Source organism: Nematostella vectensis, chromosome 3 (assembly GCF_932526225.1).
Source record: "Nematostella vectensis chromosome 3, jaNemVect1.1, whole genome shotgun sequence".
In the NCBI taxonomy this organism is placed as follows: Eukaryota; Metazoa; Cnidaria; class Anthozoa; order Actiniaria; family Edwardsiidae; genus Nematostella; species Nematostella vectensis.
The window spans coordinates 1,266,312-1,285,064 of NC_064036.1; the positions used below are offsets into that span (position 1 = coordinate 1,266,312).

An 18,753-nucleotide genomic window follows, 5' to 3' on the forward strand; every position below is an offset into this window, starting at 1 on the left:
GAACGCGTTTTTTTTTTTTTTTTTCCTTCCGCACGTCTGCCCCCCCTATACCTCTGCTCCCGCCTGTGACTCGGCTCCACACATCTGCTCCTCTGCTGCCGTCCACACATCTGCTCTTCTGCTCCCGTCCACACATCTGCTCCCGCCTTCGCCTCTCCCATCCACACATCTTCTCTGCTCCCATCCACACATCTGCTCCTCTCCCATCCACACATCTGCTCCTCTCCCATCCACACATCTGCTCCCATCCGCACCTCTCCCATCCACTCATCTGCTCTACTCCCATCCACCCATCTGCTCCCATCTACACATCTGCTCCTCTGCTCCCATCCACACATCTGCTCCTCTCCTATCCACACATCTGCTCCCATCCACACATCTGCTCGCATCCGCACATCTGCTCCTCTCCCATCTACACATTTGCTCCTCTGCTCGCATCTGCCCCTCTCCACTCCACACATCTGCTCGCATCCGCACATCTGCTCCTCTCCCATCCACACATATGCTCCTCTCCCATCCAGACATCTGCTCCTCTCCCATCCACACATCTCCTCTGCTCCCATCCACACATCTGCTCCCATCCACACATCTACTCCCATCCACACATCTGCTCCCATCCACACATCTACTCCCATCCACACATCTGCTCCCATCCAGACATCTGCTTCTCTGCTCCCATCCACACATCTGCTCCCATCCAGACATCTGCTTCTCTGCTCCCATCCACACATCTGCTCCCATCCACACATCTGCTCACCCTCGCAACTGTTTTCTCCCGCCCGCACCTCTGCTCCCGCATAATACTGATTCACACATAGTATTCATTGCTTTGGGCGATTCAAGAGTAACTGAGTCAAGAGAGTAAACATCTTAAATATGGAATTAAGCCTTCGATTTAACCCTTGCCTTCTTAAATGTATATCAAAACAGAGATCGCCAGTCTTAAAATATTCAGTTTATTTCATTTGAAAATTTTTACCTACATGTGCTTTTACTTATATTTCTACCTTGTCTCTACTCTATAGTATGGTTCTTAACACAAGACGAAGTCGTTGTAGATGCAATAGTTGTTATTGATGCCGCTACCTGGTTGCTATGGTTTTGTTGGGGGTACTGTTGTTGATACTGTCGCTACTTTGTTGCTGTGGTTTTCGTGGGTGTGCTGTTATTATTGATGCTGTGTGTTTGTGCCTTTGGTTGGTGATGTTGTTGTTGCGCTTTTACTTATATTTCTACTTTGTCTCTACTCTATAGTATGGTTTGAAAGAATTTTGTATTTATGAGACTTATTTTGGTCATGTAGTCCAGTAAGAGTAAATCGACTCACTTTGCTTTGAGTAAATACATGGTGTGTCGTTTGGTCGTCTAAAATCCTCTAAGTAAATAGGCTCCATTTGTCTCTGGGTATAATATAATGCATTTGCGATCTCTTTTTTGAGTCTTCTCTCCTGTGCCTGGTTCATATTAAAGAGAAAACTGAGCAGGATCTACAAGACACGCTTGTTGGACAGCGTCCACGGTAGCAGGACCATCTGGTGACCAACAAACAAAACCAGTAAGCGTATTCCAAACGTATAACAAAACCAGTAGGCGTATACCAAACGTATAACAAAACCAGTAGGCGTATACAAACGTATAACAAAACCAGTAGGCGTATTCCAAACGTATAACAAAACCAGTAGGCGTATACCAAACGTATAACAAAACCAGTAAGCGTATTCCAAACGTATAACAAAACCAGTAGGCGTATACCAAACGTATAACAAAACCATTAAGCGTATACCGAACGTATAACAAAACCATTAAGCGTATACCAAACGTATAATAAAACCAGTAAGCGTATACCAAACGTATAACAAAACCAGTAGGCGTATACCAAACGTATAACAAAACCAGTAGGCGTATACAAACGTATAACAAATCCAGTAAGCGTATACCAAACGTATAATAAAACCAGTAAGCGTATACCAAACGTATAACAAAACCAGTAGGCGTATACCAAACGTATAACAAAACCAGTAGGCGTATACAAACGTATAACAAATCCAGTAAGCGTATACCAAACGTAAAACAAAACCAGTAAGCGTATACCAAACTTATAACAAAACCAGTAGGCGTATACCAAACGTATAACAAAACCAGTAAGCGTATATCAAACGTACAACAAAACCAGTAAGCGTATACCAATCGTATAACAAAACCAGTAAGCGTAAACCAAACCTATAACAAAACCAGTAAGCGTATACCAAACGTATAACGCCACCCCACTGGAAAACAACTGAAGACAGAAAGTATCATTATTTCGGAGCGATTTTCATAATTGTTGCTCAAATGAGCGGCGTTTACTTGCACAGTGAACTGACCCGCGTCTCGAAAGTCAGATTAAAACAATACCTCCTTTAACAAAAATGTCCTAATTTTTATACGAATGCTCAGAAGACAGAATGTCTCTTAAAGTGTATGGTTTTTTTTTCTGACTTGATGCGGTTTTTTCTATTTACATTGCTTTTAGTTTTTCGTGCTTCCCGGAGGACGTGGGAATAGTTACGTATCACCCTGTGCCCATAGTGTGTTTTTGGTTTGACTGCAGATATAAAGCCGCGAAAAGGATTAACTTGATTATCCCGTTCTCAATTAATCATTTAATCCCAGTAATATTAATTCTAAACGGTTAATTTTTATTATGTGGGCCTTTTATTTCAGTCATTCGGCTGAATAAAGAACTTCATTTTAAAGACAACCTCACTAATATTGTTAGCGCTCGATAAAATATTATTCTATATTAAAATAATTACTGAGACTGTGATTGATATATCAATATGCGAGGATAAATAAAAAAACTGCCAAGATTAACCATAGTTAAATCATTAGCTGGCTAACTTACAATGGGATTGTTATTGCAGAACTCTTAAAAGAACGACAACAACGCATTGGCGGCCGTAGCATTTACATTTTGTTCTTGTAAAATAAAAACGGCTTTTTGTTGAGCTCTCGTTCACGAAGATTATCAAAATAAATCACCCAATTCTAGGCTTACCTTATCCTCTACATTTTTACATGTTGTCTATTTTGCCGTTTTAGTATTTGTGTGGATTGTGGCATTTATTTTGAAAACATTCTATCAGACCGTTTTGTTTCTTGCAATAAGGATTTGTTAGCGACACGCGAGCGAAAGCCCATTGACGATTGTTGGTTTGTTAACCTGCAATTTTAAAATGAAGTGATACGGAACTGGTCATCGTACTGTAAGTGTATTTCATAGGTATACCCCACCGACACTGAGAAACAAGTGAAGACGTATCAAAAGTACATCCAGTAAGCGTACACCAAACGTGTACACCTATTTCAATAAAGGTTGTCAGTGCGAATGGCAAATGGCGATTGGCAAATGGGAGTTGTACGACCGAAAGTAACCATGCGTCTCAAGAATATGGACAAATCAAAACAATTATCCATTAAAGGTTACCAATGCTTGGCTCTGACATTGCTGGACTTTATATAACACCTTAACACCTCTAATTTCACAAAAAAATAGTAGCCATTAGCCATTTACCATTCGCCATTTGCACTGACAACCTTTTGTGAAATAGGTGTATCTCACCAATACTAAAAAATAACTGAAGACACATCGAAGTACAACCAGTAAGCAGATTCCAGACGTATACCCCACAGACACTGAGAAACCCCCCAATACAAAGCGAAGTTCAGCAGTAAGCGTATCCCAAACGTTAACCGCCAACCAACTGAAGATATCGAAATACAACTTATTTTGTCATTTTTTTTGCGGGGTTATCAAAGCTAGAAGAAAGTAGATGGTTAAAACAAAATTAGAGCTTACCTAGTAGAGGTAAATGATATTTGCTTTGCCAAATACCTTTAGATTGTTAAACCAGAAAGCTAGATCAAAAGGCCTACCCAATGGAAAATATTCACTGTCTTTGCCAATCTCTTCTCGCGCGCTTTGGATGGCGTGCTTTACGGCGAACAGACAAGAGGCGGCCATGCACATCGGAGGCTCACCCACAACTGAAGGAAAAATTGTTACATACAGTTCTTGACAAAAGGCGAAGTCGTTGTAGATGCAATAGTTGTTGTTGATGCCGCTACCTGGTTGCTATGGTTTTGTTGGAGGTACTGTTGTTGTTGATGCTGTGTGTTTGTGCCTTTGGTTGGTGATGTTGTTGTTGTTGATGCTTGTCGCTACTTTGTTGCTGTGTTTGTGGTTTTGGAGGGTGGCTGGTTTTAATGGTTTTAATCATCCTCTATCTAATCGTCCTCTATTGAATCATCCTCTATCTAATCGTCCTCTATTGATTTATTTATTGTTCCTATTGTGTCTGCTCTTTTGATAAAGATGAACCCCGCTTACCTTTCGATCCAAGGATCCCTAGTGGGTTTGTGGCTTTCTTCAGTAGAGTGACCCTCAAATCGATAGGGATGTCCTTGGAGCTTGGTGGCTTATATTCCTACAAGCAAGAAGATACAAGGAATTGTTCGACCAGCTCAGTCTATCCATTATACGCCAAATCTGGAAACATACGGGGCGGCATTATAAGCTTCTAAATACGCATTTTGATTCTCGAGGTTTTTGAAGGGGCACCTTCAGAGAATACGAAGGAAGGAGTTCATTTTTGGGAGTAAGGTTATGATACATACCACAATTGTGTACTTATGTAAAAGGTCAAAAAAGATCATATAAGGTAGGATGTTTAGGATGTGCCTTGTTTGCGACGCGCTCTCCGTGTTTGACTAGAAAACCCTGTCAAGTTACGTTGCGTAATCTGAGCTTCTACCCAATAGCGTGGCAACTGCCCCCGGCGCGCTAGCCGAAACGTGCCCGACTAAGAAAAATTAACTTGACCGGGTTTTCTAGTCAAACACGGAGAGCGCGTCGCAAACAAGGCACATTTCAGCCAAATTAGAGGGAATTTCGTGGTTTATTATCAAACTCTGTTCCTACCGCCTTGTCAATGGATGTCACACCAGGTGAAAGGTTTAATTGCGACGGGTACCTCGAAATTTCAAAAGTCTCGCAGAAATTTCGCAAAGTCTCTGAATCTCGGCGTTTTTTACCGTTTTGTCTCATTTTTTGTTTCAAAAATTTCAAAGGGTCTCAGAGCCTCGTTTTTTTTTTCTACCAGACGGTAGAAAAACGGATTTTTAAACGCGATCTCGGAGTAGGGGCACTCATTTTGTTTCAACTCATGTTTATTCCATACCTCGAGCAAGTTACTCGAAAACAAGCTCGTAAAAGCTCGAGCTCGGATTCCAAAACTTGACAAAAGTCTCGGGCTTGGGTTCCGAAATTAAAATTCTCGGGCTTGGATTCCGAAACGCGGGGCTCGGCAAGTCTCGGATTTACCCATCGATACCCCTAACAAACTTATCAGCTTTTGTTTGGTCGGGGTGATTGCCCGATTTCCTGCCTGAGATTAGTCCTGCCTGAGATTTGTCCGGTTTGAGATTTGTCCGGCCTGATATTTGTCCGGACTGAGATTTGTCCTGCTTGAGATGTGTCCGGCCTTTGAAATGTCAATGTCCTACGGAAGGATAGCCCTGTATCAGCATGTTCTCTTGCCCAGGCCGGTCATATCGTGTGATTATTTCTCGTCGGTATCGTTCGAAGATAAAGGCCTGGCTAGTCTAGGCGGCATGTCGAGCCCGACATGTAGCGTGCGACATGTCTCCTAAATGTTCCATAGTTTAACCTTCGCCAGAAACATGTAGCGAGCGACACGAAAATTTTTCTAAACTATCCGAAAAACAGTTCTCTGTCGCTCCCACAAGATTTGTCGCGCGCTATAACGTCTCTCTGGGTGGCTAAACTAGCAGACGTGCAGGCGACATGTCACGTCACGACACGACACGTCACGACATGTCACGCGTGGGAATGTGAATACTATAGAAGCTGCGGATATCATTGGTGCTATTCAAATTATAAGACAGACCAAGTGCTGAATATTCAAGAAATTTGTCTGTGAGAGCGAAGAATGTTTAAGATTGCTCTTCGTCTGTAACTGACGTCACTCTATTGTTCTCTGTTGAGATCATATTACAACTTCTAAACAACAACTTTTAAAAAATAAATTCTACAGTGCTTTAAATGTTGTTGAAACATAAGCTAAATAATTCTTCTTGCCAAATTGCAAGGGTTTATTTAATTTGTTCTGGAAAAAATCGATGACATAAGTTGCGTCACGCAACAAGAGCCGGCCGTTTATTTTGACAGTCAAATTTCCACAATTTGTGGTCAATTTCCACTAAAACTCATTCAGATGTTTTTTTTACGGTGATATCTAAGTACAAGGAACATAATTGTTGTTATTTGTAGGCGCTTAAGGCATTTGTTGATTCCGCCGCCATCTTGGTAGGTAAAGAGATACTACCAAAGATGGCGGCGCCATATTTCACTATAGCGAAGACGCAACTTCGATCGCTAATATCCCGGGCACAAATTATCGTACCAAGTTCAATCTTTGTGAATTGTTAAACTAATAATTCTCTTTTATGCAAACGTATCTTTATTCGATGTACACCAACTTGAAAATATTTAAATTTTGGGGCTTCTAGACGTCATGCAGGGTGCAATAGAAGAATAGATTGCGTGAGCTTATCAAATCATGAAACCCTCTTACACTGTTTTGCATATAACACAATGGTTGTTTTGCTCTATGTAGAGTATTGTTTTTAATTTATTCGACCACATTGAGTCACTGTAGCGGGACAATTTTGACAGCGAGTCGGTGTGTTTTTCGGAATTTGTGTTAGGCGACATTTTTCGTCTCCAACTTTTAAAAAATAACATCGCCTGATAATCGGGATACGCCTTACATTGTCATCAAACCCCTGACAGAACGAAAGAAGTACAATCACTATAACGGCCCCACCGAGGACGTCATTGATACGCAATATTATATTTTGTATCCAGATTTACCCTAGGTACTAGCCTACGTGTAGCCGCTGACTCGCGAGTACCAGTGGCTCCAAGCTTCACTTCAAGAGCCGCGAAGAGGCGACAACGACTGAGAGAAGCGATGATTGATGTGAAGCTTTGGAGCCTCTGGTACCCATGGAAATGCAGCTTTTATACGTCGAATTGAATTTGACTGTGCGAGACCTTTCGTTATTGTTAAGCGTGAAGTATTGTAAAGGCTTCATACACGCCAAAATATCAATTCGAGGAGAAGAGACGTGACTACAAGTATAACAAACAAGTGGATCAAAATGGAAAAAAACAAAGTCATATCGAACAACACGTTGATTATTGTTCTGGTGCTAGTTGCATTTGTTTCATTCTATGGTCTAATTTTAACGATGGAAACAACCCCACGGCAGCCAAGAATGAAGGCTGTCGCTTATAGAAAGTTGAATACTTCTCGAGCACATGCGGCATCTACACCAATCAAGCAAAACAGAAGCACCTTAACAGAAAGAAAGCTCGTGCTTTTCTATACTGGGTTCTTTGGTGATATGTCTTGGTCATTTCTTAGCGAACGTGTTATGAATAAGCTGAATGAGGAACCGTGTCCCTACAAATGCAGAGTGACTTCTGATAAAAAGCTGTTTGCAAACAGTAGTGCAGTGATATTTCACGCAAGAGATATGCCCTCTGTGACAACACTTAATGATTTAATGAGGAAAAAGCCCGTCACCCAAGTCTGGGTTTACTTTATCATGGAAAACCCTATTAACACTCCTCCTCCATCACAGTTTAATAACATGTTTAACTGGACAATGACATACTCCTCCAAATCAGACGTATTTTTCCCATACGGACAATATTACGCGTCGCCTTCTCCGTCTATTGCGGACGATTTTACACAAGGAAAGGACAAGCTAATCGTCTGGGGGGTGAGCCATTGTGGCAAACTTCGAGATAGCGTAGCAAAGAAACTATCGGAGTATCTTCCGGTTAACATCTACGGTGGCTGTGCATCGAGGTTTCCTAAGCGAACACAGGACGGTACAACCTGTCCACGTTTTAATCAAGAGTGCGATGCACTCATGCTTCGCTTCAAGTTCGCATTGAGTTTCGAGAATGAAGAATGCCCCGATTACACCACCGAAAAATACTGGTTTGCGATACAACGTGGCAACTTGCCCATTGTGTTGGGAGGAATCAATGATAATGTTGCCATTCCAGGGTCTTATATTCATATCAAGGACTTTCCAAATATCAAAGCACTTTCGGAATACATCAAGTATCTGGATAAGAACCATACAGCTTACAATCAGTATTTTCAATGGAAGAGAAAATACAAAGTAAACGCGAATGCTTTTTCATATACTAGGGCGGGATGCAATTTGTGCAGTTTGTTGAACACACGAAAAAGTCCTAAGGTTTATGAACATCTTGATCGATTCTGGGACAGAGGCATGTGCAATAGGGAATCCGAAAAGTTATTAAACATAATTAGCGGGTAAGAGAAAAAGGTTTTCAAACTTTAAGTTTCGCTGTCCTCTGGAACTTTTTGCACAGGCTTAAAAAATCGCACTAGGGCAGATCATCTTTTCAAGTATATTCTTTGAATTCGCACATGCGGCTCTTAATCTCTTTGGCAGCAAGATAAAAAGACATGGGAATTTGTATGAGAATCCATGTCCAATTTACTTGAAACCATTTGCCTACCCTCACTACCAAAGAGCCACGAACCGGCGACACCAGGGTACAATTAGCCAGAATGACCAATCAATATCTATATTTTTATTTGCCTTTTCTAAAGAAATCTTTTCATCGTTCTAAACATCCTGTCGCCTTTTTCGCTCAGGAACACTATTCTCGCCTTTTTTAAGTTTCACCTTGCTCCCACGGTTCGATAGAAGGTAGTAAGGATAAAAGAATGGGAAGAATGGGAAGAATAGGAAGAAGGAAGACTACTGCAGCGGGACGTGAACGGAGAACTTCTCCTTTGATATTGTTTAATTGAACATAAAAAGGTTTATTTGCAAGTATTATAACTAGAAAAACTAGATGGTCTGCGTAGGCGTGGTGTAGACAAGGTATGGATCAACACAAGGTTGAAAAGGTATGTAAACGCCTCTGTGAAACAGAGTGGTTGCGCTGACGTTTCGAGCGTTAGTCTTTCGTCGGAGCAACCACTCTGTTTCACAGAGGCGTTCAACATACCTTTTCAACCTTGTGTTGATTCGTATATTATTTGCAAGTAATATTCCAAATAATCATTCACGATTAAAGTCTGATACTTTATTAATGATATTTGATTGAATGTTTCTCAGATACTTGCTTGAATTAGCCGATGGGGATGGATGCTTTGTGTGACTCGGCATTGAGCGGGAGCATAAAATGGCGGCGTGATTGTCATTTTTTACGGTCAGGAAATAATAAAAATACCTATTTACCGAGTGAAATCAGCTAGAATCGATGGAAAGGCATCATAAATTTGTTTCTTAAATTATTTACAGCATTGTGATTTGTGTGGATTCTAGACTCGTGCCTGATTAAAATATCTTGCAAAATATGTCTGCAAAAAGCTGGGCGGCAGAAACAGAATTTGATGGAAAAATATATCTTGCCTATATACGGGGTTTTCTAGTCAAACACGGTAAACGGTTAGTTGTTTATTTTCAACTCTGTCCCTAGCGCCCTTGAACAGCGGCCAATACATATGCAATGCAAATCAAACAGCGGTGATTACCGTACCCAAGTGGATGATGTGAGCTCTTGTCCAGTTTGAGGATTGTATTTGACTTTCTCCATCAGCCAAAGTCCCAGTCCCATGATGAAAGCACCTTCTACTTGACCGACATCTAGCTCTGGATTCATGCTAAAACACACACATACACACAAATTAAGAAACCGAAACATCCTAGCTGTACTGGTAGATAATGTAAATCCATGTGAACTGAGCCAGCATTGTTGGCGCTGCTACGCTCGGTTGAACACAAGACAAAGGAAATGTTGGCAAACGACTTCATTGCAAGGCAATACTGCCGCGGTTAGCAAGTGGCTTTATTACACAATTGACACCTTTTCCATTGTTCTTGTAAGTCCTTCATTTCATTAAAATACCTATGAATAATAGGTATAGGAAAAAAGAACGGGGAGGGGCTTGATTTAATATGGGCTTGCTTTAATATGAACTCATTAAATGTGAATGAGGTTAATAACTAATAATAATGAGGAGAGGTTAAAAATAGATATTAACCGTGAATACTAATGAAGGACTAGTAGAAATGAACAAAAAACATTTACTAGGTATAGATCATGTAATAAGCGAGGTAAATACCTCGGACGTCGGCAGTTCGCCCGATAATTCGAGCTGCGCCCTTAGTCTGTTATACTGTGAACTGCCTCTGTCCTCGGTATTTAACCCTTACTTAAACTGGCGTGTGGAAAATGGTAGTAGTGTCAGGTTTATTATGAGGACAGAAGAAGATTTTCTTGTAGCATTTCTGTTGTTTTTAAGAATGCCAATCACGCCGCCATTTTATGCTCCCGCTCAATGCCGAGTGATTCAAATAATCCACCTCCATCGGCTAATTCAAGCCAGTAACCAAGATATTTTCGTTCAAATGTCGTCAATTGCGTATCATACTTCATTCGTAGATTGTTATTTCTAAGGTTTCCTTGGGAATAGAATTATAAACAATAACAAAGAGTGGTTGATCGAAGTCCCCAATGTCTACCTCTGGCCGCAGTCGTAGAGGATGTCTGTTCGAAGTATTTGACTCTCCCCCGTCAGGACGTCGAGTTCAGCTTCAGTGCACGTGGCACCGTACGAGCTGTATTGAATTGGGTACATCTCCGGGTCAAAAAACCTACAACATAACACCAGGACGATATAGATTCAGGATTTTTCACGGTCTAATATTAAGGTCTAATATCAAAAAGTATGGCTCGATTGTATGAAGACAGGATTTAAAAACAAACAAGACGACAAGTAAACAAGCTGTTGAAAAGTTATCACTTTAAGCATAGTGTGTGAACGATTTTGATCGTCCCACATGGATTACTCTACTAATAACTCACATGCTTTTGGCTGACAAATCCACACCGTCGCTGTAGCTTTTGCTGATGAGCTCTTGCCAGTTTTTCGGTTTATACTTCTGTCGGATGGGCGTAAGGCGGTTGTTCAGGGCTTCGCAGCACTGCAGTACGGCCTGTGAGATGAATTAAAAAATCTCTATATTCTTATGGTGTTTTTACCCGAAAGTACATTGGGTTATCGGTTTGCTATAAGCGCAATAAGAATTTTTCTCAGATATAAGAAAATATCATGGAGGGTCCCGATTCCTCGCAAAAAGGCGTCGACCGTAATCGTGCTCGAAAAACGATAGTTTTTAAAATAACAGTTAAAAGTCTGATAACGACGGTATCTGTCCCTCTTTTTTTCAAAGATGAAAGTGTCATGAGCGTACTTGCATACCTTACAGGCCATCTCTGAAGCAATACTACCACCGGTGGGGTTATCTTTGACAAAGAAACAATATTTATGAAAGCCAGCAGTACAAATATATGATCTCATTATGATGAACATAGTAATGGAGGCTTAGATATATGACATAGATGGCAGTAGCTGGCGTAGATACCTTATCGGGTGTACGGGACTTACTGTTTGGGGTTGTGAAGCTTGTGGTCGCCTGGATTGATATGTAATCCACAGGAATCCCAAGGGTGTGGGCCGCTACTTGCACAACCTGCAATGTTCAATAGATGTGCAGATACTCCATATGATAATTATAAATTTAGCTATTTGCCAATACCAACTACCTCCATATTAGGTTTCTTAAAGCCGTGCCTCTGTTATACCTAACCAAGCCTTACCTATATTAGCCACCCCCATAACGGTTATCTACCCTACTCGTGCATTTACTTACTATAACCATTACGAAAATGTACCCTACTAGTGCCTGTATTTACTATCTCCAATACGGTTACAAACCCTACCCTTGCCTCTACTAACTATCTTTATTACGGTTACCCACCGTTCCCTTGTCTCTACTAACTATCTTTATTACGGTTACCCACCCTTCCCTTGTCTCTACTAACTATCTTTATTACGGCTACCCACCCTACCCTTGCCTCTACTAACTATCTTTATTACGGTTACCCAACCAACCCTTGTCTATACTAACTATCTCTATAACGGTTACCCACCCTACCCTTGCCACTACTAACTATCTTTATTACGGTTACCCACCCTACCCTTGCCTCTACTAACTATCTCTATTACGGTTACCCACCCTACCCTTGCCTCTACTAACTATCTTTATTACGGTTACCCACCCTACCCTGGACTCTACTAACTATCTTTATTACGGTTACCCACCATAACCTTGCCTCTACTAACTATCTTTATTACGGTTACCCACCCCACCCTTGTCTCTACTAACTATCTCTATAACGGTTACCCACCCCACCCTTGCCACTACTAACCATCTTTATTACGGTTACCCACCCTACCCTTGCCTCTACTAACTATCTTTATTACGGTTACCCACCCCACCCTTGCCACTACTAACTATCTTTATTACGGTTACCCACCACACCCTTGCCTCTACTAACTATCTCTATTACGGTTACCCACCCTACCCTTGCCACTACTAACTATCTCTATTACGGTTACCCACCCTACCCTTGCCTCTACTAACTATCTTTATTACGGTTACCCACCCTACCCTTGCCTCTACTAACTATCTTTATTACGGTTACCCACCCAACCCTTGCCTCTACTAACCATCTTTATTACGGTTACCCACCCAACCCTTGCCTCTACTAACTATCTTTATTACGGTTACCCACCCAACCCTTGCCTCTACTAACTATCTTTATTACGGTTACCCACCCTACCCTTGCCTCTACTAACTATCTTTATTACGGTTACCCACCCTACCCTGGACTCTACTAACTATCTTTATTACGGTTACCCACCCAACCCTTGCCACTACTAACTATCTCTATTACGGTTAACCACCCTACCCTTGCCTCTACTAACTATCTCTATTACGGTTACCCACCCAACCCTTGCCACTACTAACTATCTTTATTACGGTTACCCACCCTACCCTTGCCTCTACTAACTATCTCTATTACGGTTACCCACCCTACCCTTGCCACTACTAACTATCTTTATTACGGTTACCCACCCTACCCTTGCCTCTACTAACTATCTCTATTACGGTTACCCACCCAACCCTTGCCTCTAATAACTATCTTTATTACGGTTACCCACCCAACCCTTGCCACTACTAACTATCTTTATTACGGTTACCCACCCAACCCTTGCCTCTAATAACTATCTTTATTACGGTTACCCACCCAACCCTTGCCACTACTAACTATCTTTATTACGGTTACCCACCCAACCCTTGCCTCTACTAACTATCTTTATTACGGTTACCCACCCTACCCTTGCCTCTACTAACTATCTTTATTACGGTTACCCACCCTACCCTTGTCTCTTCTAACTATCTCTATTACGGTTACCCACCCTACCCTTGCCTCTACTAACTATCTCTATTACGGTTACCCACCCAACCCTTGCCACTACTAACTATCTTTATTACGGTTACCCACCCAACCCTTGCCACTACTAACTATCTTTATTACGGTTACCCACCCAACCCTTGCCTCTAATAACTATCTTTATTACGGTTACCCACCCTACCCTGGACTCTACTAACTATCTTTATTACGGTTACCCACCCAACCCTTGCCTCTACTAACTATCTCTATTACGGTTACCCACCCAACCCTTGCCACTACTAACTATCTTTATTACGGTTACCCACCCTACCCTTGTCTCTACTAACTATCTTTATTACGGTTACCCACCCCACCCTTGCCACTACTAACTATCTCTATTACGGTTACCCACCCCACCCTTGTCTCTACTAACTATCTTTATTACGGTTACCCACCCAACCCTTGCCTCTACTAACTATCTCTATTACGGTTACCCACCCTACCCTTGTCTCTTCTAACTATCTCTATTACGGTTACCCACCCAACCCTTGCCTCTACTAACTATCTTTATTACGGTTCCCCACCCTACCCTTGTCTCTACTAACTATCTTTATTACGGTTACCCACCCAACCCTTGCCACTACTAACTATCTTTATTACGGTTACCCACCCAACCCTTGCCTCTACTAACTATCTCTATTGCGGTTACCCACCCTACCCTTGTCTCTTCTAACTATCTCTATTACGGTTACCCAACCAACCCTTGCCACTACTAACTATCTCTATTACGGTTACCCACCGTTCCCTTGTCTCTACTAACTATCTCTATTACGGTTCCCCACCCTACCCTTGCCTCTACTAACTATCTTTATTACGGTTACCCACCCAACCCTTGCCTCTACTAACTATCTCTATTACGGTTACCCACCCTACCCTTGTCTCTTCTAACTATCTCTATTACGGTTACCCAACCAACCCTTGCCACTACTAACTATCTCTATTACGGTTACCCACCCTACCCTTGCCTCTACTAACTATCTTTATTACGGTTACCCACCCTACCCTTGCCACTACTAACTATCTTTATTACGGTTACCCACCCAACCCTTGCCTCTACTAACTATCTCTATTACGGTTACCCACCCTACCCTTGTCTCTTCTAACTATCTCTATTACGGTTACCCACCCTACCCTTGCCTCTACTAACTATCTTTATTACGGTTACCCACCCTACCCTTGCCTCTACTAACTATCTCTATTACGGTTACCCACCCTACCCTTGCCTCTACTAACTATCTCTATTACGGTTACCCACCCTACCCTTGTCTCTACTAACTATCTTTATAACGGTTACCCACCCAACCCTTGCCTCTACTAACTATCTCTATTACGGTTACCCACCCAACCCTTGCCACTACTAACTATCTCTATTACGGTTACCCACCCTACCCTTGTCTCTACTAACTATCTTTATTACGGTTACCCACCCAACCCTTGCCTCTACTAACTATCTATATTACGGTTACCCACCCTACCCTTGCCTCTACTAACTATCTCTATTACGGTTACCCACCCTACCCTGGACTCTACTAACTATCTTTATTACGGTTACCCACCCAACCCTTGCCTCTACTATCTATCTTTATTACGGTTACCCACCCTACCCTTGCCTCTACTAACTATCTTTATTACGGTTACCCACCCTACCCTTGTCTCTTCTAACTATCTCTATTACGGTTACCCACCCTACCCTTGCCTCTACTAACTATCTCTATTACGGTTGCCCACCCAACCCTTGCCACTACTAACTATCTTTATTACGGTTACCCACCCAACCCTTGCCACTACTAACTATCTTTATTACGGTTACCCACCCAACCCTTGCCTCTAATAACTATCTTTATTACGGTTACCCACCCTACCCTGGACTCTACTAACTATCTTTATTACGGTTACCCACCCAACCCTTGCATCTACTAACTATCTTTATTACGGTTACCCACCCTACCCTTGCCTCTACTAACTATCTTTATTACGGTTACCCACCCTACCCTTGTCTCTACTAACTATCTCTATTACGGTTACCCACCCTACCCTTGCCTCTACTAACTATCTCTATTACGGTTGCCCACCCAACCCTTGCCTCTACTAACTATCTTTATTACGGTTACCCACCCTACCATTGTCTCTTCTAACTATCTCTATTACGGTTACCCACCCAACCCTTGCCTCTACTAACTATCTTTATTACGGTTCCCCACCCTACCCTTGTCTCTACTAACTATCTTTATTACGGTTACCCACCCAACCCTTGCCACTACTAACTATCTTTATTACGGTTACCCACCCAACCCTTGCCACTACTAACTATCTCTATTACGGTTACCCACCCCACCCTTGCCTCTACTAACTATCTTTATTACGGTTACCCACCCTACCCTTGCCTCTACTAACTATCTCTATTACGGTTACCCACCCTACCCTTGCCTCTACTAACTATCTTTATTACGGTTACCCACCCTACCCTTGCCTCTACTAACTATCTTTATTGCGGTTACCCACCCTACCCTTGCCACTACTAACTATCTTTATTACGGTTACCCACCCTACCCTTGTCTCTACTAACTATCTTTATTACGGTTACCCACCCAACCCTTGCCTCTACTAACTATCTTTATTACGGTTACCCACCCTACCCTTGCCTCTACTAACTATCTCTATTACGGTTACCCACCCAACCCTTGCCACTACTAACTATCTTTATTACGGTTACCCACCCAACCCTTGCCTCTAATAACTATCTTTATTACGGTTACCCACCCTACCCTGGACTCTACTAACTATCTTTATTACGGTTACCCACCCAACCCTTGCCTCTACTAACTATCTTTATTACGGTTACCCACCCTACCCTTGCCTCTACTAACTATCTTTATTACGGTTACCCACCCTACCCTTGTCTCTTCTAACTATCTCTATTACGGTTACCCACCCTACCCTTGCCTCTACTAACTATCTCTATTACGGTTGCCCACCCAACCCTTGTCTCTTCTAACTATCTTTATTACGGTTACCCACCCAACCCTTGCCTCTACTAACTATCTCTATTACGGTTACCCACCCTACCCTTGTCTCTTCTAACTATCTCTATTACGGTTACCCACCCAACCCTTGCCTCTACTAACTATCTTTATTACGGTTCCCCACCCTACCCTTGTCTCTACTAACTATCTTTATTACGGTTACCCACCCAACCCTTGCCACTACTAACTATCTTTATTACGGTTACCCACCCAACCCTTGCCTCTACTAACTATCTCTATTACGGTTACCCACCCTACCCTTGTCTCTTCTAACTATCTCTATTACGGTTACCCAACCAACCCTTGCCACTACTAACTATCTCTATTACGGTTACCCACCGTTCCCTTGTCTCTACTAACTATCTCTATTACGGTTCCCCACCCTACCCTTGCCTCTACTAACTATCTTTATTACGGTTACCCACCCAACCCTTGCCTCTACTAACTATCTCTATTACGGTTACCCACCCTACCCTTGTCTCTTCTAACTATCTCTATTACGGTTACCCAACCAACCCTTGCCACTACTAACTATCTCTATTACGGTTACCCACCCTACCCTTGCCTCTACTAACTATCTTTATTACGGTTACCCACCCTACCCTTGCCACTACTAACTATCTTTATTACGGTTACCCACCCTACCCTTGCCTCTACTAACTATCTCTATTAAGGTTACCCACCCTACCCTTGCCTCTACTAACTATCTTTATTACGGTTACCCACCCTACCCTTGCCTCTACTAACTATCTTTATTACGGTTACCCACCCTACCCTTGCCTCTACTAACTATCTCTATTACGGTTACCCACCCTACCCTTGCCTCTACTAACTATCTCTATTACGGTTACCCACCCTACCCTTGTCTCTACTAACTATCTCTATTACGGTTACCCACCCTACCCTTGCCTCTACTAACTATCTCTATTACGGTTACCCACCCTACCCTTGCCTCTACTAACTATCTTTATTACGGTTACCCACCCAACCCTTGCCTCTACTAACTATCTCTATTACGGTTACCCACCCTACCCTTGTCTCTACTAACTATCTTTATTACGGTTACCCACCCAACCCTTGCCTCTACTAACTATCTCTATTACGGTTACCCAACCAACCCTTGCCTCTACTAACTATCTCTATTACGGTTACCCACCCTACCCTTGTCTCTACTAACCATCTTTATTACGGTTACCCACCCTACCCTTGCCTCTACTAACTATCTCTATTACGGTTACCCACCCTACCCTGGACTCTACTAACTATCTTTATTACGGTTACCCACCCTACCCTTGCCACTACTAACTATCTTTATTACGGTTACCCACCCTACCCTTGCCTCTACTAACTATCTTTATTACGGTTACCCACCCTACCCTTGCCTCTACTAACTATCTTTATTACGGTTACCCACCCTACCCTTGCCTCTACTAACTATCTCTATAACGGTTACCCACCCAACCCTTGCCTCTACTAACTATCTCTATTACGGTTACCCACCCTTCCCTTGTCTCTACTAACTATCTCTATTACGGTTGCCCACCCTACCCTTGCCTCTACTAACTATCTTTATTACGGTTACCCACCCAACCCTTGCCTCTACTAACTATCTCTATTACGGTTACCCACCCTACCCTTGTCTCTACTAACTATCTTTATTACGGTTACCCACCCAACCCTTGCCTCTACTAACTATCTCTATTACGGTTACCCAACCAACCCTTGCCTCTACTAACTATCTCTATTACGGTTACCCACCCTACCCTTGTCTCTACTAACCATCTTTATTACGGTTACCCACCCTACCCTTGCCTCTACTAACTATCTCTATTACGGTTACCCACCCTACCCTTGCCTCTACTAACTATCTCTATTACGGTTACCCACCCTACCCTTGTCTCTACTAACCATCTTTATTACGGTTACCCACCCTACCCTTGCCTCTACTAACTATCTCTATTACGGTTACCCACCCTACCCTGGACTCTACTAACTATCTTTATTACGGTTACCCACCCTACCCTTGCCACTACTAACTATCTTTATTACGGTTACCCACCCTACCCTTGCCTCTACTAACTATCTTTATTACGGTTACCCACCCTACCCTTGCCTCTACTAACTATCTTTATTACGGTTACCCACCCTACCCTTGCCTCTACTAACTATCTCTATAACGGTTACCCACCCAACCCTTGCCTCTACTAACTATCTCTATTACGGTTACCCACCCTTCCCTTGTCT

At 42.4% G+C, this 18,753-nt stretch overlaps 2 protein-coding genes across 2 annotated transcripts in view; one reads left to right on the forward strand and one right to left on the reverse strand.

The window, feature by feature from the left end:
* Nucleotides 1-940: 940 nt before the first annotated feature.
* The window catches only part of LOC5517059 (xanthine dehydrogenase/oxidase-like), a 35,361-nt gene continuing 17,548 nt past the window's right edge, over nt 941-18,753 (reverse strand). The window contains exons 34-41 of the mRNA XM_032387098.2: nt 11,574-11,658; nt 11,388-11,431; nt 10,991-11,121; nt 10,648-10,779; nt 9,662-9,785; nt 4,370-4,466; nt 3,916-4,026; nt 941-1,532 (exon numbers count right to left, since the gene is read on the reverse strand). Of these exons, the coding sequence (XP_032242989.2) occupies nt 1,465-1,532; nt 3,916-4,026; nt 4,370-4,466; nt 9,662-9,785; nt 10,648-10,779; nt 10,991-11,121; nt 11,388-11,431; nt 11,574-11,658 (792 nt within the window). The 3' untranslated portion in view covers nt 941-1,464. The remainder of the gene's footprint in view (nt 1,533-3,915; nt 4,027-4,369; nt 4,467-9,661; nt 9,786-10,647; nt 10,780-10,990; nt 11,122-11,387; nt 11,432-11,573; nt 11,659-18,753) is intronic.
* On the forward strand, nt 6,725-9,215 carry LOC116621132 (4-galactosyl-N-acetylglucosaminide 3-alpha-L-fucosyltransferase 9-like). The gene has a single exon (XM_032387100.2). The coding sequence runs from the start codon at nt 7,225-7,227 to the stop codon at nt 8,422-8,424; it is 1,200 nt and encodes a 399-aa protein (XP_032242991.1). The 5' UTR covers nt 6,725-7,224; the 3' UTR covers nt 8,425-9,215.